Below are 24,169 nucleotides of genomic sequence, written 5' to 3'. Positions count from 1 at the left end.
AGTTTGGCCAAAAGAGGTTTGTGGATGCCCAGGGATAAACTTGAGCCTGGACCATGTTAGTGGGTTTCGATAGTCCCAATATGGTCAAGAAGGAACTGCAAAGAGGGCTGAAGACTCCTTGTTCCCAAGGCTAAGATAGTATGGTGGGCAGACAATGGGGATCTGGGAGACTTCCATCTGGAGCTTGGTATGGAGAATCCCTGCTGCCCAACCTTCAGCCTATAGGATTTAAGAACATCTTACTTTCCAACTTGTAGCCAACAAAACAGTGGCTCCAATATGCCAACAAGGAAAAATGCTAGTGCAAATAAAGGAGCCCAGCAGCCAGAGAAAGGAAATAAACAGATTAGGTGCTTATCAAAAAGAACAGGATGAAACAGATAGCAACCTAAACAACAATGGGAAAATGGGGAAAAAGTACATATAAGAACACTCAGGCATAGCAAAAAATAAATAAATAAATAAATAAAATTAAATGTGGTACTAAGAAAATACAATTTTTAAGTTAAAAAGATTATTAATCAATTTAAAAAGATGATTATTATTCTTGAGATCCAAATTTATGATCTAAAAGGCCAAATTAAATAACCTCATTAGTAAATTTTAAAAAGAAAATAATGAATAAAAACAAAACAAGTAGTATATTATTCCTGAAGAGGCTATAAACAATAGGAGTATAAAAAAAGAAGAAAGAGAGATGGCTGACATATAATAATTATAACAAATAGAGGGAGAAATTGGTTCTGAATTAAATAAAGATCAACACCTATAGATTCAAAGGGGGACTGACTTTCAGGCATGTTTGATATATCTGGGGAATATTCTTAAACTTTAGATACAAGGAAACGTTTCTACAAACTTCTAGATAGAAAAAATATACTTATAGAAAAAATAAGATATTTCATTTGTAACATTTGAAGTTGAAAGCTGGTGAAATAATAACCTCATACTCTGAGATAAGAAATTTCCAATTCAACCATCCTATTCCCAGTCAAGATATAATCTCAAGTCAGGGGAAAGAGATACTTGTGGATATGCAAGGGTTTAGTAACATATCATTGACATATCACAACAGAAAGAGACATGACTACAGACACAAGTTAAGTAAGATAAATGAGTCTGTCTGGAAAAAGTACAGTCATGTTAATATAATGAGAATGGTTTGCGTGGCATCAATGCAATTTGGCAGCCGAGGAGAGTGGATTGGAATGCGTATGTGTGAAAAATGATGACTTCACTGTACCAGTCAGCGGGGCAGTAGATGCCACTGAATGAACATGTGTACTGTGTGACCGTCTCATTCAAAATGACTGAGCGAGTAGAGCAATTGACCTGCATTAAATTTTGTGTGAAGCTTGAACATTCCTCTGCAGAAACTATTCAGATGATTCAGAAGGCTTTCAGAGATGATGCAATGAATGTAACATAAATAAAAGTGTTGCACAAATGCTTCAAAGATGGTCAAGAATTTGTTGGAAGTGATCCATGTTCTGAAAGACCTGCAACAAGCAGAACACCTGAGAATGTCAAATGTGTACGGGCTGCAATCAACAAAGATTGGCCACTGACAGGTCAAGAACTAGAAGCTGATCTGGGGATTCCAAAAACTACTGTGTCCAAGATTTTGATGCAGGATCTTGGCATGAAATGTGTCACGGTAAAATTCGTTCTGTGGCTTCTGCTACCAGAGCAGAAGGAAATTGTACTGCAGTTGGGAGAAATGTGTGAAGTCCCATGGGATCTACTTTGAAGGGGACTGAGGCATCATTGTCCTATGTACAATGTTTCTTGTATTTTGTATTCTCTTCAATAAATGTCTCCATTTTTCATGTTACATGGATGGAGTATTACTGGGGACACCTCGTAAATCTGAATTGAGATCTCAGTAGAGGAGAAGATTAAGAAGAGAGGGAACATATGGTGAGCAATGAACTTGAGATATGTGTGTATGTGTTTAATACAATGAATGTATAATTTCAATGCTTGAAATGGAAGCAACATACTTTTGGAAATATCCTAATAATAGTTTAGAACTTGAAGTGCTATCTCAGCAAAAAGTGGTTATTAGGAAGAAAAAAAGAGGTTAGGGGAGGGAGGGGAAATAAAAGTGTTAAGTCTTATCAGGAGTGAGGAATGGAAAAGGAAGGAGAAGATAGAAGTGAAAGTATGTTATAGGCCCCCTTTTGGGGGGTTGAGGATTACATTAAAAAAATAATGTTTTGATGGAGCTAACAGTTTTTTAAATAACAACAGACACGATATTTATGTAATTTTGAGTTCCAGGAAGGATAAGTTAACTAAGTGTATCAACATGTTCAAGAGGAAAAAATAGAATGGAAAAGAATTTAAATCAGCAATAATAAGAAAAAGAAAACAAAAAATGTTTACTTGAAGCAAACTGGAGAAATAAAATCAAGTTAATACTTGTTTTAATTAATGTGAATAGATTAATTTGCTTTCATGAAAGATTCTATGAAGTTGCATTAAAAAAACAAAACCTAGTTATCTATTGTTTAAAAGCACAATACTTGTAAATAAAGGGATGACAGTCTGTCTAAAATGAAGATGTGAGAAAGAAATACTATACAATTAGTGTGGGACACAATCTACAATAAAATCAAAAAAATCGATCCAAGAATATATGGGGCTTTAGGATGTAACAAGGATAGCATTTTAAATCATTGGGATAGACTGGATTATTTAATAAGTAGCACCAGTTCAATGGGCTATCTATACCTAAAGTAAAATAACTTTGGGCCTCTAACTTTTACAAAAACTATTTTCATGTATATTAAGACTTAAAAATAGGGGAAAAATAACTCTCAGGAAATGAAATACACTTTTTTTATGAGTGTGGAAAACATTTGAATCAGGACAAAAACTGACTTTTGAAAGGGCTGAATATTCTAATTTAGAAATAGTGTGAATTTATAAATTATTGAATTCTAAGTTGGACAGTGATTGCTAGGATTCTGGGATTTCTAAGGGGAATAACATTTAAAAAGACAATTCACAGAAAAACACTTTAACTTACCAAAGACACTATCTTTTTATTTAGGTCCATATATTCTTGTGAGTATGGTTTTTCAAACTTGCTGTCATAGTCAATGTTATTGACTTTAAAGCTGATATGATAATAGAAATATGTCTTCCCTAAGGAGAGAAAAGAAAAAATAGTTCTCACTTTGGTCATTGTAAAACTATTTTTATTCTTAAGAAAATCATGTGAAATACAATACTCATAAAGTTTCAGGTAGCTTGACATTTAAATGATCTTGATTACTATTGACTATTTAAATAACTTTGACAGAGGAATGTTTATTAAATTATAACTTCACCCAGAATGTCATCAGAATTTTTAATATAATATTTCATTGTGCAAGATTTTGTGATCATCAGAGGTAATATTTAGGAAAATCAGTGGAGTTTCAGATCTAATCATTTGTGAAGTACCTAAGAAAGGAAAATGTATACAGAAAAAAGTGAAATAAGGTATGACTTGCAAGCACTGCAAATTAAGTAAACAGAAAAAAGAAATCAAATCTACAACACTCGAAAAGAAAGCAAAGGATAAAGTTGAAGTTAGGCTGTACTCTACTATTTTATTTATTTTTTAAAAAATTTGTTATAAAATAATTTATTGCAAATGATAGAGTAATTTTTCTTTTTATTAAATTTATTAGGGTGAAATTGGTTAATAAGATTATATAGGTTTCAAGTGTGCATTTCTATGATGCATAATCTTCATATTGCATTGTGGACTCACCATCCAAAGTCAAGTCTTCCATCACCATATATTTGATCCCCTTAACCCTTTATTACCCCTCACCACCCTTCCCTCTGGTAACCACCATATTGCTGTCTGTATCTATGGGTTTTTGTTTGTTCTTCTTGTTTGTTCATTTGTTGCTTTCAGTTTTATATCCCACATATCAGTGAAATCACATGGTTCTTAACTTTTTCTGTCTTATTTATTTCACTTAGCATGATATTCTCAAGGTCTGTCTATGTTGATGCAAATAACAATATTTCATCTTTTCTTATGGCTGAGCAGTATTCCATTGTTATATGTACCACATCTTCTTTATCCAATTCATCTATCAAAGAACACTTGGGTAGTTCCCATGTCTTGGCCACAATAAATATATTCCTGCAATGAACATAGAAGTGCATATGTCTTTGCGAATAAATGTTTTCAAAAATTTTCAGGTAGATACTGAGAAGAGGGGTTGGTGGATCATAAGGTAAGTCTATTCTTAATTTTTTGAGGAACCTCCATACTGTTTTCCACAGTGGCTGTACCAGTTTACATTCCTACCAGCAGTGAATGAGGGTTTCCTTTTCTCCACAACCTCTCCAACTCCTGTTATTATTTGTCTTGTTGATAATAGCCTTTCTAACAAAGGAGGTGGTATCTCATTGTAGTTTTGATTTGGATTTTCCTAATAGCTAGTGAAGTTGATCATCTTTTCATATATCTGCTGGCCAATTGTATGTCTTCTTGGGAGAAGTGTCTGTTCAGGTCCTCTGCTCAGTTTTTAATTGGATTTTTCATCTGGTGTTGAGTTGTATGAGTTCTTTATGTATTTTGGATATTAATCCCTTGTTGGAACTGTTGTTTCCTAATATCTTCTCTCATTTGTTGGTTCCCTTTTGTTTTATTGTTTCTTTTGCTGTAAAGAGTTTTACAGTTCCACTCATTTATTTTTGCCTTTACTTCCCTTGGCTTTAGGGTCAAATTCATAAAATATTTCCTATAACCAAGGTCCATAAGTTTAGTATCTATGTTTTCTTGTATGTGATTTATTGTTTCAGGCCTCATATTTAGGTCTTTGATTCATTTTGAATTAATTTTTGTACATGGAGACAAACAGCATTCTAGTGTCATTCTTTTGCATGTGGTTTTCCAGTTTTCCCAGCATCATTTATTAAAGAGGCCTTTCTTTTCTCCATTGTGTGTTTTTGGCTCCTCTGTCAAAAATTACTTGCCCATATACATGTGGGTTTACTTCTGGGTTCTCATTTATGTTCCAATGGCCTGTGTGTATGTTTTTCTGCCAATATCATGCTGCTTTGATTATCATCATTTTGTAGTATAATTTGAAGTGAAGGAGTGTGATACCTTTGCCTTAATGCTTTGTTTTTCAGGATTACTTTGGCTATATGGGCTGTACTATTTTAAAACATCAGATATAGTAGAAATTAAATTTTTTGGTAACTTTTCTCAGGTCTCATTATACCCTTCCTTCTCCTTTACAGACTAAGAAGGGAGAGAGAGAGAGAAGAGGGGAGTATGGGAGGGGAGGGGAAAGAGAGAAGAGGGGAGAGGAGAGGACAGGGAAAGGGAGAGAAAGAAAGAAAGTAACAACGGAAGAAAGAAAGAAAGAGAAAGGAGGAAAGAAAGGAGACAGAAGATAGAGATGGGAGATTAAAAACATTTTGTAGCATTCTGAGAAAATTCTTCAAGTCAGTGAAATTAATTATTTGAAGAAATTCTCTCCTGCACACTTACAAATAATAAAAAAAAAAAGAAGAAGAAGAAGAAGAAGAAGGAAAGCAGAGCAACGCAGCTTTTTTTTTTTTTTTTTTTTTTTTTTTGTAGATTAAATTGTCAAATGTGACAAAATCAATAATACCCAGGCTATGGTAGCTATTCTTAGACAAAAGAGACTTTAAGCTAGAAAACAGTAACAAAGAAAAAAAAAGGATAAATTCTGAGAAATGTACAACCTTCCAAGACTTAATCATGAATAAACAGAAAATCTGAACAGACCAATAATGAGTTAGAAGATAGAATTAGTAATCAAAAGCCTCACAATATAGAAAAGCCAAGGACCACATGGGTTCACTGGTAAATTTTACCAAACATTTAAAGAAGATTTAATATCAATCCTTCTCAAAATCATCTAAAAATAGAAGAGGAGGAAACACTTCTAAACTCATTTAATGAGGCCAGCATTTCCCTAATGCCAAAGCCAGATAAGAACACTACAAGAAAACTGCAAATATTCCTGATGAATAAAGGTAAAAAAATCCTTCACAAAATACTAGCAAACTGAATTTAATAATACATTGCAAGGATTATACACATTGACCTAGTCATATTTATTTCTGAGAAGTAAGGTTGGTTCAATATATACTAATCAATAAATGTGATACACCAAATTAATAGACTGAAAAATAAAAAAAAAATCATATGATCATTTCAATAGATGTAGAAAAAGCATTTGACAAAATACAACATTCTTTCACATTGTAAAAATGCTAAATCCATTGGGTCTTGAAAGAACATACCTCAGTATAGCAAAAGCCATATATAACAAACCCATAGCTAACATCATACTCAGTGGTGAAAAGTTGAGAACTTTTCCTCGAAGGTCAGGAATAAGACAAGAATACCCATTCTCACACTTCTATTTAACATTGTACTGAAAGTCCTAGCCAGAACAATCAGGCAAGAGAAACAATTGAAAGGCATCCAAATTGGACAGGAAGAAGTAAAATGGATTACATAATCTTATCTATAGAAAATCCTATAGACTCCACAAAAACCTTAGAACTAATTGAGCTCAGTAAAGTTGCAGGATAGAAAACGACCAAACAGAAAGCAATTGTGTTTTTATACATTAACAAGGAAACACTTGAAATATTATATAATATATGGTGCTAATCATTTTGCAATATATAAAGGTATCAAATGAACTTGTACACATTCAATTTACATAATCTTACATGTCAATTATATGTCAGTAAACCTGGAAAAAGAAGATTTCTAAGGAACATTTTATTGTTCTATATTTTCATTAATATATTGTATGCTTTCTTATATTTCTATTAGAATATCAAGGTTGAGAATCTAGAGCATTGAAGTAGTATTATCTTATAATAACTTGTTGGACTACTAAATAAATTTCAAACACTGAGAGGAAAGCCCGTTTCTAGCTGTTATCCTGTTTGAGCACAAAGCCCTTAATTAGAAGGTATAGTATAGGTAAACTGAGTGAAAAGTACTGTTGCTTTCAGAGGCACTAACAGACAGACTATTATAATAAAGGATTAGCTCCTTTTCTTTACATGTAACCTAGCCATTGAGCAGAGAGAAATATTTATGACCTAAAATTTCTTCTAAGTGTTATATTCATTTTTTTTTTATTTCTAGAAGAGTCATATTTTCAAATAATCCAGGTCACATTCTAGGCTAGGGTTACAAGCTCCAGGGAGGAGTAGATCCTGACTAATTCTCCTCTTTGTATTTAAAAAAAAATTTTTCTTTTATTTCCAAGTGATTTTTAAAAATTGATATATAATTGACATATAACATTATATTAGTTTCAGGTATGCAACATAATGGTTTGATATATGTGTATATTGTAAAGCAATAACCACAGTAAATCTAGTTAATATCCATTAAAGTGATTTTTATGCATATTAAAGAGTAAGAAGCAAGACTTATCTTGGCAAGTGGCTTTCAGCCCAGGCTTCCAAATTAGGATCACATGTGGAGCTTTAAGAACTATCATCACTTGTGCCCTCTCCCACAGAGTCAATCTATTGGTCTGGGTCAGAACATCAATGTTATTTTAATCAAATGCTCCAGGTGATTCTAAGGTGAGGCCAGGGTTAAGTATGAGGGCTCCTGAGTATATTTATAAGAGTTGAATTCAGCCTTTGTTCCAAAGGGAGGTAACGGGATCTGTTCTACATGGGTGTGGTAGGGGCAAGTCAGTGCAGTCACATTATCCATGCTGTAGCAGAACTTTTTGGCATCTGTGAGAAGACAGGAATGAAGAAACTCAAAGCTTGGTCTCCATGTAGGAGCTCATTGTTCCTGAATTTTTCTTGAGACAAAAGACAGGGAAGGGTGAACTTTTCTGCATTTCAAGGCCCTTCTGCCTGTGGCTGTTGTGGTAGCAGATGAAGGATCTGTGCCAAAGCCTTTAAAGGCATATTCTCAAGATGTAGATGTAACTTCTCCACATAACCTTTCCTGAGGAAAAAGTCCAGAGAAGGAAGAGAAGAGGACAAAATGGCAGATTCTCAGGTAAATATCATGTCCTGGGTTAGGGGCTGTGCCCTCTTTTTGTTCTAATGTGCCATGGTTTTAGAACATGCAAACATTTACATCTGTACCTCTGGTACTCCTGCTTAAGAAGTGTGTTTTTAACTATAAAAAAAAATTCTCTAATTATGACAGTCAAGATTAGCTTTGTAGCACACTTTCCCCCAAATCCAAGAGCCTTTTCTCCATTCAAACTTCTGGTATGTCTCGAGCAAGTCCCACCATGAACAATTCTCTACAATTACTGAAAAAAAACTTTTTTTTTTTTTTTTTTTGTGACAGATCATCTTGGAAAAAAGTATTGCTATCCGAGATTTCTATGTTGGATCAGGTGGGGTCCTGGGGTACTAGTGAAGCAGGAGAATGCAGTGTCAGGTTCCATCTAAATGTTGCATCGGCTCTATATAAACCAGAATTAAGAAAATGCACATCTCAACAGGATGGCATTAATGGCTCAGAATAACTCACACATTTCTGAAAAAGAGTAATTAGAATAGATGAGCTCTCTAAAATGCTACAGATTAACTACTTAAATGCGCCACTATAGAAAATGGGTGCTCTCTTGAATAAAAGTGATGTTTTTATGATTTACTTGTTTTTCTGGCCAATAATATCACAGCAGTTACGTGCCCTTTGGCAAATATTAGGTACCTGATATCAATTTGTCCCGTTACAGCTGATGTTAACTTCATTCACTTGGTCAGGTGCTTTCTGCTAGACTCCCCCACTACTCCTCTTTGTATTTTTTAAAAATTACTTAAAAGTAATCTAAAAATATTCAAGGAAGTGGATTTATATTGCATTTTCTTTTTACAATTCCACTTGTCCTATGAGAAAATATATATATATATATATATATATATATATAATTTTGTGTGTGTGTGTGTGGTCAGGCTTATACATATACTGTGGGTTTATAACTAACTGATAACAATGTCAGTGCCCTTCTCCCTGTATGGTTTCACACCTAGCTCTTTTTCACATACATTGACTTATTTACTCAAAACAGTCTAATGGTAACCTATCAGTCCCATTCTTGGCTGCTGGTATCTTAGACGGTGAATCACCTTAAAGATATTCAGTTTGATCCTTGGCTTCTCTGGTCCACATTTAAGACTTGCTGAAAGAAGTTCTCAAGGCCAGGATTTCCCAATCATTCCTCCAGAGAGTCAGAGATACCTTGTATAGAATCTATTAGAGTTAACAAACTTGGCACCGAAAAGATACTCTAGGAAAAGAATCTCACATGTTTTATCATTTGGCCCTTGAAAGCAAGGAAACAAAGCAAATATATTTGAATTTTAGAATGAATTATTTCTGCCTAGACTCTGATGTTTTTCCTTTTATTTTTCTATTCCTTGAAAGTGAAGTTGATATTTTAAGGGCTAACAGTTTATTATTAGCATAGCAAGATTCGGAAATATTATGAAATAGTAGTAGGGAGAAAACCAGGAAGAATAATGAATTTTCTCCGTGCATATATAGAAACTTTACTGGCAATTTCATCTGTCAATTTTCTCACCAACCACTCACAGCCTAACCTGCTGAAATAGCATTTTAACCTCTTAAGCGGGGAGGCTATTAAATGCTGATATCCTCTCTTCCCTCTTTCTATAATAATACACTTTGTGACTTTTAACTGAGCAGATGCTATCCAAAAATAAAAACTACACTTTCCTGCCTCTTTAGATCTAGGAGTGATCTAGTGCATTTAGGTTTAACAAATAAAATTAAAGGGAAAGTGGTATGTGCAAACTTCTGAGGTGTTTTCTTATTGAGAGGGACGTGCTCTTTTCCTTCCTTTTCTACCATTTTTTTTGTTCTGGCTAGAATGTGGACATGATGGCCAGAACTGGCACAGCCAATTTGGAAATTGAGATGGTCATAGTGGAACAAAGAGATGGAAGTAGCCTGGGTCCCTGCCATCCTGAAGTGATATACTGAACCTGGGTCACTGATCTGAACTTTTTTGTACCTGAATCTTATATGTATCTGTCTTCTACTAGATCAGTTGGTCTCTACCGTGGCTGTACATTAGAATTACCTGACGGGCTTTTAAAATGACAATTTTCACTCTAGACAGCATCTTTGAGAGGGGGCTTGTGTACACATATTTCTAAAAAAAGCTTTACAGGTGACTCTAAAGTGCAGCCAGGGTTAAGATTCACTGCTCTAGATCAGAGGTCAGAAAACTCTGAAATCTAGCCTGTAGCCTAGAGGGCCTGTGAAATTACAATAGTTTTAATATTTTTTAAAAGTTGAAAAAAGTCAAAAGAATATGTGACATGTAAAAATCATGTAAAGTTAAAATTTTAGTGTCCATGAATAAAGTTTTATTGGAAAACAACTACATTCACTTATTTATGTATTGGCTACTAAACACTGCAACAGTAGACTCAAGAAGTTGTAATAGATACTATAATGGCTCACCAAGTGAAAAATATACAGTATCTAGTCTTTTATAGAGATAGTATGCTGATTCTGCTATAGATACTGAGAGATTTTAGGGCAAGGACTAATGGGATGCGCTAGAAGCTTTTCTCCATTACTGCTATCCCCCCATTATACTGCCAAGCCTAGTATGTGCCATTAAGTACATAGTAGCACCTGTGAATGCTTGTTGAGTTGCATCTGTAGATCGTTTCAGATACTCAGATTTTCTCCCATTTTTTCTATATCCGTTTATCATCTATATATCTTAAAATGTTAGCTAAATATAAAATATGACATTACCACTATATAGAGTAATGTGAAGCAGAAAAAGGTAGATATTCTGGAGTATTCGTGCTGTGCTTTGGTTTGTTCAACTGACTTGTTTACCTGTCCCAAGGTAAAGAGTAGTTATTGTGAGGTTATGGCTGGTTGCTCCCAGCTTTGGAGTCTGGAATAGTGAACTAGAAAATCTAAACTAATACTGAAAATTTCATTTAAATGAAGAGGAACATAGACTGCCTGTATATGATGCCAAAGCATCTGCATAAAAAAGTAAACAATTCAGTTAGACTGAAATTTAGCTTGTTTAGTGATAAATATATACATTATTTAAAAATCTTTTTAATTTAATTTTTTAGATCATACAAGATACAGTGGCATCAGCTCAGCAACCTAAGGGTGAAAAACCTTTTAATGACTTTTATAAAGAAAAAGGAAACAAAATGTAGGATTTAGGAAGCCCTATCAAAGTACTTCACACTGTCTCAAGTGATTCTATTATTGCTTCTATAGGATTACTATGACTTGAGAAAACTTATTATTAATAAAACTTACTCATTGTTCTGATGCAGAAGTATTTAATTTTGGATTGTTCTCCTTCTTTTTAAAAAGTGTTTTTAACCCACTAAAGTTTATAATTTCTGGGAACTAGGTAATACTATGACTAAATCCAAGAATGATATCTTAAATATATTAGAACCTATACTCATTCTCACATGAGTAGTTTCTTCTAGGCCCACTAAAACTATCTGTGTAGAATTGCTATAGAATAAAACAAAAGTAGTAATTATACACATAAGCACAGATACATATAAACTGGTATTTCAAACAAGTATATTTTATAAATGGTTACTATTAATCACAAAATATGGTCTCAATTCAGAAATACCCGGGTCTGTATAATAATCAAAATTTGAAATTGAGAGTTCTCCCCCTCCAAGATTTCCTTATGAGTTCTGCAATTCCTCCTTTTCCACTTCATTAACTGGTTCTGGACCATCTAGGTTCTTCCTGAATGGCTGAGAATTTGACATCTGGCTTTGGTCTTTTAGGAACTTAGTACATGTCTAAAACTAAAGCCCTTCTAGGTTTTACTGAACTTTGAATGAAATTGCCTTTTCACTCATTGCTGGAGATGTGTCAACTACAGTTGCCTTACATGGATAAATGTAACAATTCTAGATTCAGTTTATCTTTTCCTCAGCATTTCCCATTCTTTAACCTGAAATCTGATTATCACTCCAGGTGGCCTCTCGGACAGAACCTAAGATAATGGGGCTTTTTTTTTTTTCCCCTGGGTGAATTTTGTCCTTTTCATAAGAAACATTTATGCATTACTTGTCTTAAAGACTGTGGTTGTTCAAACTGTCTGTCCAAAGGTACCACTTCCTCTTCACTCCACTAAACAAGCTCCAACTCTCTTGCCTTTTAGATATTCCAGGTGTGAGTCAGACTTCAGTCTATGGTGTTCCTGAATCTGTAAGGATCTTCTTAGATCATATTGTTCTGTCATTCAAAGCCCATTTCCCAGCTTGGTGTGGAGGGGAAATCACTTTTCACATATTGGGGTGATTGTAGCAGTATGAGAAGTTACAGTTTACTTATTTCCAAAGATAACCTCTTCAAATATCTTTTTATCTCTAGTACCTGGCACTTTTTATACTCTTGATGAAAGGCAGAAGGTTCTGTGTCTATGTCTTGAGTGAGCATATTTTATTCAAAGATTTATAGGCACGTGCTATGACTAAGATTCTTGCTCTGTCAGGGTAGCAGCTGGCATTACAATCTACCTAATGACTATGTCTATGGAAGGGTGTGTATGGAAAATGAGGCAGAGACAGTAGTAAATGCTTAGTTCTTGGGTAGATGGCTTCTTCATTATGCATAACTATTTCTCTCATTGTAAATCTTTCCCTTTCTAAACTGAAATAGATGTTTATTTAGCCTGATAGCCTCTTTTCTAAATGTATTTTATTCAGAAAATACTGTCTTTTAAAGTAGACGTTTCCAACTTGTGAGCCTTGAAATATATAGGATTGGGACATGGTGGCAGCCAAGATGATTCTAAGGAAATATATTTATTTGTACACCAGGCATTGTTCTTTTAGACTTAATAAACTGATTCTTATACATACATGTATTGCTGATTTTCAAATATAGGTAGGTATAATTAATTAAATACAAGTTTATTTTAAAGCATTACTAAGTTTATAGTACTTGTTTATTTTAATTTTCTTATTCAAGAAAATAATTCTCTTGTGGGAGTGTAGAATTTTTTTTTTAAATAAAAAATCCCCCATCTTTGAAAAGATTAGGAAAGAGTTGGTGAAAGAAAATAATAAGCACAAAACACAGAGAACTTGGCACAAATAGCTATTTTTAAGAAAAATCAAACATACTTTTTAATTTTATTAAAAATATACAGAAATTTTTTTATTGTTCTTTTTTATCCTCCATTAATGGAAAACAATCTACTTTTTAGATAGAACTTTATGAGAAAAAACTGTGTGGAGAGTAATTGTAGGTTTTGGAATCAGAAATCTTAGCATAGAATTCTAGATTTTAGGCTTTTACATTTGCTTGTTAGCTTATTGTCCTTCAACAGTAAAAGACTATTACTACTTTATTTATTAATGTACTTCCAGCACCTAAATCTTTACTAGGAATTAAAAAAAAGAGCATACAAAATCTTCAGGCTCAGAATGCCCTAAGCCATAGGTTGCTAAAGAACAAAGAATATTGTGACTGTTATTAACCATAAGAAATTCTCTCTACCAAATAATATTGTCCAATTAATTTCCTCTCCCCGTTCTCAAAGTTCCTAACTTTCCAATAACGGGAAGTTAAATCCATATGACTGGAAAGCCTGATACCATGAGTACTTACCATAAGAGCTGAAATGAACAATGAGTCCGATGATGACTGCAGCAATCACCATTATTATGATACCCAGGGTAATCTTTCCACACCTTGTGAGCTTCATTTTTGTGTTTGACTCTGTTCTTCTGAGCAAAAAGGACAGGAAAGCAGTATTAATATGAGTAAGATATAAAACTCTCTCAGAAAGACATATAAATTTAATGTTAGGTATAAAAGTACATTATTTTTTATTAATTACAGATTCAGTAGACTGCTGCACTTGAAAAGCAACATGTAGAATTAGTGAATATAATACTGGACCTGTTTTTTTTTAGCACATATGAATAATGATGATAATACTAAAATCAGAATTTATTTATTCAGCAAATATTTTAGATGTCCTACTATGCAGTAAGCACAGTTTTAGAAAAAAAGACCTCTTTCCTTATGGAACTTATGTTTTACTAAGGGAAGATAGACAACAAACAAAGAGAAAATTAATAAAATTCATAACTGTCAAAACAATATTAAATTCTGTAGGAAAAAAATGGAGCTCTGTAAAGATCTGAAATGTGGGAGTGTGAGTAAGATGGGGTTGGTGTTAGGCTTCAATATTAAATAGAATAGTCAGGTTAGGCCTACTGAGAAGGCAAAATCTAAGCAGACTTGAAACAAGTGAGGGGGTAAGTCATACAGGTTTCTGGAATGTTCCATACAGAGGGAACAACTTGACAAAGGCACTTCATGAGGTGCATTCCTGGTATGTTAGGAGAGCATTGTGGCTGTAGCAGTGAATAAGGGGAAGTATGGTAAGAGACTAAGTCTGAGAGCTACCAAGGCTGAGATCACATAAAGCCTTGTGCATCATTGTAATTATATTGGCTTTTTTTTTCTGAGTAAAATGGGAATATTGGATATCTTTGGACAGAAGACAATGATGACCTGGACTAATTTCTTAATGGGATCCCTTCAACTACTTTGTGGAGAGTAAATTGTAGAGAAAAAGGGTGGAAGCAGAGCAATACTATAGAAAATGATTACAATAATCCAAGCACAAAATGATGGCTTGAACTGAGGTGGTGAAAAGGGTTGAAGTTTGGATGTATTTTGAGTATAGTATTGATAGGAGTTTATGATGAATTATTGAATACGAATGGAAAAGAGGAGTCAAAAATGGTTTCCAGTTCTTTAGCTTTAGGATTTGAAGGATGCAGTTGCCATCAACTGAGATGGGAAGGCTATATGTAGCAAGCTCTTAGGGTGATGAATATGCATTGTTTTGTTCATTTTATGTTTAGATGTTCACTAGGCACCCAAAGAGAGATGCGGGTTGTATATATCAATCTAGAGTTTGGCATAGAGGTCAGGGCCAGTGATACAAATTTGTCCCTCATCAGCATGTAGAGCAGGCTCTGGTACTAGATGAGATTACCAAGGGAATAAATGCAGATAAAGAAGAAAACCAAGATATGATCAGCAGGGCACTCCCATATTAAGAGATTATGGAGAAGAGGAAGACCCAGCAAAGGAGACAGTAAACAACTAGTGAGAGTAGGAAGAAAACCAAGGGAAATTGGTATCCTGGAAGCCAGAAGTGCCTCAAGGATGAGGGAAGGAATTAACTGTGTCAGATGTTGCAAATGGCTCAAATAAGATTAACAAATAAACACAGAAATTGAACCATTTGATTAGCATCCTAGAGGTAATTGATGATCTTGATGAAAGACATTTTAGGAGTGGAGACTGGGTAGAGATGATATGAAACAGAGTAGTAAAGGAACTAGAGCAGCAGTTCTCAACCTGTGGGTCGTGACCCCTTTGGGGGTCGAACGACCCTTTCACAGGCGTCGCCTAAGACCATTGGAAAACATATATAATTACATATTATTTTTGTGATTAATCGCTATGCTTTAATTATGTTCAATTTGTAACAATGAAAATACTTCCTGCATATCAGATATTTACATTACGATTCATAACAGTAGCAAAATTACAGTTATAAAGTAGCAGTGAAAATAATTTTATGGTTGGGGGTCACCACAACATGAGGAACTGTATTAAAGGGTTGTGGCATTTGGAAGGTTGAGAACCACTGACCTAGAGGCAGTTACCATTGGTCCCTCTCTCAAAGAGTCTGCTGAAAAGGAGAGCAAATAAATGAGACTATATATAGTTAAGAAAATGGGGTAAAGAGAAATTTTACTTTATTATGGAAAATTCAAAGTATACATGAAAATAGAGAAAACAGTTTACTGAACCTCCATATATCTGTCACATAGATTTAAGAGCTATGAACATTTTGCAACACTTACTTCATGTATTTTTCTGACTATTTTAGAGTAGTTACAGAAAAATATTGCATCATAACGTTCACCCCTAAATATTTTCCCTATAAAAATAAAAGCATTTAAAAAAATGTAAGCATTATACCTAATGAAATTATTAGTAATTCCTTAATATACTCTAATAGCAAGTTCATATTCAGATATTTCTATTTATCCTTAAAATGTTTTTTACAATTTTTTTTAATAAACAAAACTCAAGTCAAAATCTCTCCATTACATTTGGTTATTATACCTCTTATGTCTCTGTTAATCTAGAACAGCTTTTATATTCACCCTCCTTTTTTATTTTTTATGACACTGACTTGAAGATACTGGAGCAGTTGTCCTATAGAATGGTCTACCTAACAAAAGACATTTGTTTATTTATTTTTCAAAAAACCTTAATTAGATGTTTCATTTTGTGACAATTATATATTCACATGTTGTGTAAAAAATAATCTTTAGAGGGATCTCTTATACACTTTACCCAGTCTCCCCCAGTGGTAACAACTTGTAAAATAATAGTACAATATCATAATCGAATATTTACATTGATACAGTCAAGGTACCTAACATTTCCATCACCACAACAGTCCCTCATGCTGCTTTTTTATAGCCATACCTATTTGACTCCAGTCCCCTTTCCCCCCTTAACTCCTGAAACCACCGATCTGTTCTCATTTTTTATAATTTTGTCATTTCAAGAGTGTTATATAATTGGAATCATACAATATGTAATATTTTGAGTTTTATTTCTTTGCACTTGTCAAAATTCTCTGGCAATTTATTCAAGTGGTTCTATGTTATTAATAGTTCTTTAAGAATATTAAACATTGTTGTGAAATAATTCATATTATAGATATGCCACATTGTGTTTAATCATTTACTCAATGAAGAACGTGGATTGTTTCCACTTTTGGGCTGTTAGGAATAAAGCTGCTATAAGTATTTATGAACAAGTTTTTGTGTGAAAATAAATTTTCATTTCTTTGGGATAAATGTTCAGAAGTGTAATTGCTCAGTCATGTGGTAGTTTTATGTGTAATTTTTAAGACACTCCCAAACTTTTTCAGAGTGGCTGTAACATTTTATAGTCCTACCAACATGTATAAGTGATCCAGTTCCTCTACATCCTTGCCCACATATTTTTCTATAACAATTTTTTATTTTAAATATTCTGATAGCTATGAGGAAGTATCCCATGGCTTTAATTTTTATGATGTTGAATATCTTTACATGTGCTTACTTGCCATTTGTATATTCTCTGAAATGTCTGTTTATGTCTTTTGACTTTTATTCTTATTGGGTTGTTCTTTTTTTATGTATTGAGTTTTGAGAATTCTTTATATATTCTGGATCCCAGTTCTTTGTGGGACATGTGTTTTACAAATATTTTTTCCCACAGTTTGTAGCTTGTCTATTTATTTTCTTAGCAGTATTTCACAGAGCAAAAATTTTAAATTTTGATGAAGTCTGATTTCTCTTATAGAACTTATGGATCACGATTTTGGTTTTGAATCTAAAACCTCTGGCTAGCCCTAGATGGCAAAGATTTTCTCCTATATTTTTTCCTTAAATTTTTGTACATTTTATTCCATAATCCACTTAAAATTATTTCTTTTAGAATTAATTTTTAACCTTGATCTTAGCCAAAAGGCCAAGAAACATTTATTTATTTATTTATTTTTTTTTTTAGTTGTAGGTGTTTTATTTTTTTTTTTGATTTAATGTGTTTTATTGATTAAAATATTACATTTGTGCCACTTTCCCTTCCCTCTGCTCCCCTCCACCCGGTGGCCCCCTCCCTCCAGTTGTCCCCCCCTTTTAGATTATGTCCATTAGTTGTGCTTACAGTTCCTCCCAACCTCTCTCCGTCTATTCCATTCCCTCCTACCATGATCCCCAATTCCTATATCATCTCCCTCCCTCTCCCCACTCCCCCTCCCTGTTGGCCTCCCCCCACTATGTTTCCCTTACCCACAGTTCCTTTTCCACTCTCGTTGCCTGTTTCGTTTGCCTTTGTTTCATCTCCCTAGCTTCTGTTTTTTAAACCAGTCCCTTTAACTTCTCATATAACAGTGGTTTGGATCTAATGAACTCTTTCAGTTTTATTTTGTCCTGGAAACACTTTCTCTGTCCTTCTATTCTGAATGACAATTTCGCTGGATAGAGTATTCGTGGTTGTAGGTTTTGAATTTTCATTACTTTGAATATTTCTTGCCAGTCCCTTCTTGTCTGTAGGGTTTCCCTTGAGAAGTCAGCTGATAGTCTAATTGGGACCCCTTTGTACATAATTCTTTTCTTCTCTCTTGCTGCTTTTAAGATTCTCTCTTTATCTTTAATTTTTGACATTTTGATTATAATGTGTCTTGGAGTGGTTCTCCCTGGGTCCAGTCTCTTGGGAACTCTCCTTGCTTCCTGGACCTGCAAGTCTATTCCCTTCCCCAAGTCTGGGAAGTTCTCCTTTATTATATTTTCACTCAATTTTTCAAGTTCTAGTTCATCTTCCTCATTCTCTGGCAAACCAATGATTCTTATGTTGGGCCTTTTATAGCTGTCCCAGAGGTTTCTGATCCTCTCATTGTTGCTTGCCATTTCCTCTCACTGCATTGGTTGACTGCTTGTTCCTTCTCCACATTCCAGTTTGTTGAAATGGACTCTGGATTCCTCACCATCTGTCTCGTATGTGGTTTTGTTCCTTTCGTTATGAAAGTTTTTCGCTTCTTTCATATCTTTTTCCTGCTCTTTTGTGAATTCTGTAAGCCACCTGATAACAATGGCCCAGAACTGAGCCTCTGACAGGTTTCTTATCTGTTCATCTGTCAGGTTCTCTATCTGCTGCCTGGTGAGCTGCACCACCGGGATCTCTATATTTGTCTGCCACATTTTGACAGATGCGTTTTGTTTTCCTGGGCCGGCTGTCGGGGGCAGGGGGCAGTGCCTGCGTACGCGTCACAAATCAGCGACCGCCGGCGCCTGCCTGTGGTGCTTTCTGTGGGGGCGGGGGTCCAAGATGGATTCACACAGTTATTCAGCTAGGAGACCGGGATCCGTCCTCCCGCCCCCCTGGGCCTCACTGTTCAAGGCGATGCTGTGGCTGCTCCCCAGCGCCGGAGTCGCGCAGGCCAGGGGCTTGATTGGAGTCGCGCACGCCAGGGGCTTGAATGCCTCCAGGATTTTTCGCCGCCCCGCCCCGCCGCTCCGCAAGCAGCTTTGCCTTCTTTAACTCTTACCTGCCCAAATGGCACCACTGGTTTATAACTTCATATATTGGGCTTCCGTGTAGCTTTATTTTCTGGAATTTCTAGTTATCCTTTGTTTTGAAGTAGTTGTATTCCACTATAGTTGTAGAGGGAGACCTAGCGTGTCCGTCTAAGCCTCCATCTTGGCCGGAAGTCCCCAAGAAACATTTAGAATTAATTTTTACATGAGGCAAGGGACTTTAAGCTGAGATTATTTTTCGTTACTTAGGCTGTCTTCTTGCTTTATAGCACTACTTGCTTAAAAACCATCTTTCCTCCATTGAATTGTTTTTGTGCATTTGTCAAAATCAGTTGGGCATATTTGAGACTGTTTCTTGGTTCTTTTCTATTCCACCAATCAATGTGTTTCTTGCCAATACTCCATCATCTCCACTACTGTAGCTGTATAATAAGTCTTAAAATCAGGTAGACTGTTTTCTCCTACTTTATCTTCTTTGTCAAAATTGTTTTTAGCTATATTAATTTCTGTGATTCTTCCCATAAACTTTAAATAATCTTGTCTGTATCTAAAATCTTGCTTAGATTTTGTTAGGTATTACAGTAAAACTATATCAATTTGGAGATAATTGAAATCTTTACTATGCTGAGTCTTTCAATCCATTAATATAGTATATCTTTCCATTTTGTTAGATCTTTGCTGTTTTTATCAGTGTTGCACCCTGCACATAAAGTGACTATCATAATATTTCCATATAAATATGATGTGCATTAACTTTTTGGGTCTATAATAAAATAAAAATTTAAAAGCATAAAAGATATCTCACTATGTAAAAATTTAGAAGAGAACACTTTTCCTAAATCTCATCAATTCACTTATTGAGTCTAAAATAGTGTTTATATTTTTTGGAAAGATAACTGACTAAATGATACCGTAAAATCCTGGTAACTTAATTTCCTATAGATGAATATATTATTCTAAAGCTACTTTTTCCATACCCATAGGTATATGCCTGTATATTTTACTCAACACAGTTTGCCATGGGATTAGCTTAAAAAAAATGTAATAATGGAGTACGAAACTTAATGTAGCAAATATTTGGAGTATATACTTTATTTTTCTCAACCATGTCCCTCTAGTAGATTAAACTTATAAAAACACTGCATTTGTATGTTAAAAAATTGATTGTTGGCAAATTTCACAATAATTCACTTATAGATACACAGATAAACTTCATTTGTTGTTTTACTTCTTATTTGTCTATATAATGATGTAACTAGAATGAAAGATGCATTACTTTTTGGAAGCGGAAGGAACTTTACAAATCATCATTCTGGCTTTCTAATATTAAAGAAAGAAAATTGTAAAAGAGTATTTTCTCTTTGTGTCATTTCAAATCTAGGGAACATATGGATTCTAGGTAGCTCTTTCTCTTCTGGTTATTAGTATATTTAGGGTTTGGGTTAGAGTTAAGGTTAGGGTTTGTTTCTGATCTTGAGAAGGAAAATTAAATCATATTGACCCCTCTAATTTGCAACTCTCAGTTATCTTTCAGCCAAAATCTAAGATCACTACAGTGACTTAGCCATCTTATTTCAAAAATGTAAAATTATGGTAATAAACAAAAATTAATTTTAAAGGCAGGTGAAGTAAATGTTTATTTCTGTCATTCTCACATGAGTTTTCTACTATTCTTCCTACTTGTAAAGGTTTAATTTGAACATTTCCTCTGTGTGTGTATGTATGTGTGTGTACATGTGCGTGTATTTCTAGTTTTAAAGGAAAATTCAATTTTGTAACTACTTAGATCGTTTTCTTTAAAATGTTCTTTAAAAAGATTTCAGTCATAAATTCTATTTTTCTCAAAGTGTTACGTAAAATGTTGGTGGAAAATAGACTACTTAATACTTAACAGAAATTGGGTCTTGGGAGGGAGTTTAAGTAAGCAATAGAAAAACTTGTTTTGACCTCAGCAACTTGCCTTAATTTTCCAAAGTGTTATATATTTTTACCAAATATATACTGAAGCCATTTAGGTAAAATAATAATAAGATAATAAGGATATCAAGGATTATTTAGGGATATCAGAAACAGTGGCTTTGATAGTGAGTTGTTATTAGTTCCTTTAAATAAAACCAGAGTCTGATTTCTCATATTTGTATGGAGCTAAAAGAGCATAGCATGGTAATATGAAGGACAGAGAATATATTACTTGGAAGCTGAGATTAATTATTTTGCTAGCTTTTTTTGTTAATTAAATCAAAGGATTAATAGGAACTTAATTTGATGGAAAAGATTTGAGAGGTTCTCACAACTGATTAAGCTAAATATAAATGTGAATGTATAAAATGACTCAATGTGTTGATCAGGAAACTACATTCTGCTCAATGTTATATTCTACATAGATTCTAGTGGTTAGCAAGATATCAAAATCAGAAAAGTTGTCTAAAAAAATTTTTTTAAGTATGTGTTAGGCTCATAGGGTTTATTAAGGCTTGCATTTTCCTGGAGTACTGTAATGTGTGTGTGAACATTTTTGTTTGTGAGTTAGTTTGATTACATTAAGAACCAAAAAAAAATTATTTGCACATCTTTGTGTGCTATGAAATCAATCAACACACTACTTTGACTTTCAGGCACTACTAATGGGAAGCTGTTTCCAACAACAATGTTAAATCATGCCACTAAAAGTATATAGCAGGAAAGCATTGCAATGTTTCATTAATAAAAATAAAGACCTAAACTTCCTATAAATAAAATAGCATGTTATAAACACAAATATTGTCTCTATATCAATGTACAGTATTAGAAATTGATGTAACTATCTTATATTCTTTACATTTTCTAAGTGAAATTATCTTTTTAAAAGTAAATTTCCCCAATTTTACTTCTGCAATTTTAGCAATTATACTTTCATGAATGGTCTAATTGTGATAGTAAAATTTTTCACAAAAATTCACAAACAAAACAGATTCTAATGATTAAAGTTTATCAATCTTACTCATTCTTGTCTTTCTTTTGTGATTTATGTTGCTCTTATTTTCATAAAAAAGTTGAGACTGTAACCTTGTTTTTAAGAACTTTAAAATGCAGATAAAGCTACATTAACTTTGTCCCTTCAGCAAGTTGACCCAAGAAGCAACAACAGGCCATCCTGCAGTCCACCCTCTTCCCCTGTAAGCCTACCTGTTCCGCAGGGGTATCCAAGCCTGCTCCCTCCTCAGAGGTTGTTCCTTTGCCATCTTCTCCTGGAGTGCTGTACTGCACAGTCATTCCCCATATATTTAGCTTACAAGATCCTGTGACTTTTATGTGTTTTATGATAATATAATGATTATACTTAGCAATCATACAGCTTGTCATCTTCAAAGTGCTTTCTGAACACTTGCTAATTAATTTTACATCAGTAAAACATGAGCTGTATAGGTGCTGCTCCATAAGTAATAAATAATCACATGACCCAAGTGGAGGCAAAATTTAAAACTCTCAATTGTTGCAAGCGAGCAAGCAGTAGGGTCATCTGGTTTGAGAAGGACAGTGAGCTTTACCCAGTTTTTGCATTTTGTGAATCTGCAGGTGAGCAGCTGCTCTTCTCAGTCCTTTGAATCCACTTTCAAAATTTCTGGCAGTTTCATTATTACTTTTTGGTGGAAAGCCAATGGCTGCCCAAGCTCTAACCCTCCATTAGGACATGAATGCTATCCAACTCATAATGCTCTTGTCTCTTTCAACCCGTATATCATCCTTTGATGAATTCCTTTCTGAAATTTTTACAGTGACCCTAATACTAGTGCTCATTAAAGAATTTTATATTCCCTGAAATACAAAGGGTATTCATTTTAATTTTTTTTAAAATAAAGGTTTAACTAGTAATTTTCCAACGTTTTGGATAGCAGTGTGGTTCTTGACAGCCAATTTAGATATTGGTGTGAAGACTATCTAGGACAGATCCATCCTAATGTTTAGATTGACAGGTCATTAAAATAATTCTGACTTGCTATGTGAATTGAGTTATGCCAGGAGAGAAGGATTACTCAGGTAATAGTCTTTGTTAAAGAGACTCAACATTATTATATGATCAAGTCGAATCATTATTCTACCTATGCAATCTCCTTTCTTCCCCAAAAATGTGGAAGAAAATATAATCAGAAAAATAATACTTGTACTAAAACTAAAAAAAATCATAATGGCAGTTCTTGTATTAGTTATTAATAAGATGTTGATCAGATATCAGAGAAGGAAAACTCTGACTCCAAAAAACCTCCGCTGCCTTGCGGCATACCTCTTCAGGGGAAAGGCTAAGGGAGTGAACCCCGACAGAAAATCCGGAGCCGGAGTCCCTAAGGCGGTTTGACGTTGTAGTCAACACCGGCAACTCCTGCGGCGCACCTGAAGCCAAGCTGTATTGACTCCGTCTTTCCCTTGGACCCTTCAGCTGCGAAGAGAGGGGGGGTCTGCTGCATGGGCAACAGCAGACCCTCCATATCACCCTGCCCAGGCTCTGTAGCTTCAGCTTCACTGGAGAGGACACTCCAGCGTCATCGCAAGATGTCGATTCAACACGGGAGGAGACAGATACCGTGTCACTCCCGAGTCGGACTGCACAGCCATTCTCAGCGGTGCAGATAGACTCTGAAGAAGCTACACCATCGTCTCTCGAGACGGACGGCTGCCGACGACGACGATCAGATATATTTACATGCTTAAAAAATTCCAACTTAATTGCATTTATTTGAGCATTCCAGATCATATGCGTTTACCCTTGTCTTCAACCTTAGTGAACTGTTGGTGGGAATGCAGACTGGTGCAGCCACTATGGAAAAGTTGGAATTTCCTCAGAAAATTAAAAACAGATCTTCCTTTTGATCCAGCAATTCCACTGCTAGGATTATACCTAAAGAATCCTGAAACACCAATTCAAAGAACCTATGCAATCCTATGTTTGTACTATTTACAATAGCCAAGTTCTGGAAACAGCCTAAGTGCCCATCAGTGGATGAATGGATCAAAAAAT

General features: G+C 34.5%; 1 protein-coding gene across 1 annotated transcript in view; it reads right to left on the bottom strand.

Annotated features, from left to right (window-relative positions):
- Nucleotides 1-22,397, bottom strand: part of LOC150020054 (transmembrane protease serine 11C-like) — a 53,398-nt gene extending 31,001 nt beyond the window's left edge. The window contains exons 1-3 of the mRNA XM_090268144.1: nucleotides 22,342-22,397; nucleotides 13,658-13,773; nucleotides 3,035-3,153 (exon numbers count right to left, since the gene is read on the bottom strand). Of these exons, the coding sequence (XP_090124270.1) occupies nucleotides 3,035-3,153; nucleotides 13,658-13,773; nucleotides 22,342-22,397 (291 nt within the window). The remainder of the gene's footprint in view (nucleotides 1-3,034; nucleotides 3,154-13,657; nucleotides 13,774-22,341) is intronic.
- Nucleotides 22,398-24,169: the final 1,772 nt, after the last annotated feature.

The sequence above is a fragment of the Furipterus horrens genome, unplaced genomic scaffold, assembly GCF_987537825.1.
Source record: "Furipterus horrens unplaced genomic scaffold, mFurHor1.1.pri manual_scaffold_2, whole genome shotgun sequence".
Taxonomy (NCBI): domain Eukaryota; kingdom Metazoa; phylum Chordata; class Mammalia; order Chiroptera; family Furipteridae; genus Furipterus; species Furipterus horrens.
This window is presented reverse-complemented; position numbering and strand designations above follow the sequence as displayed.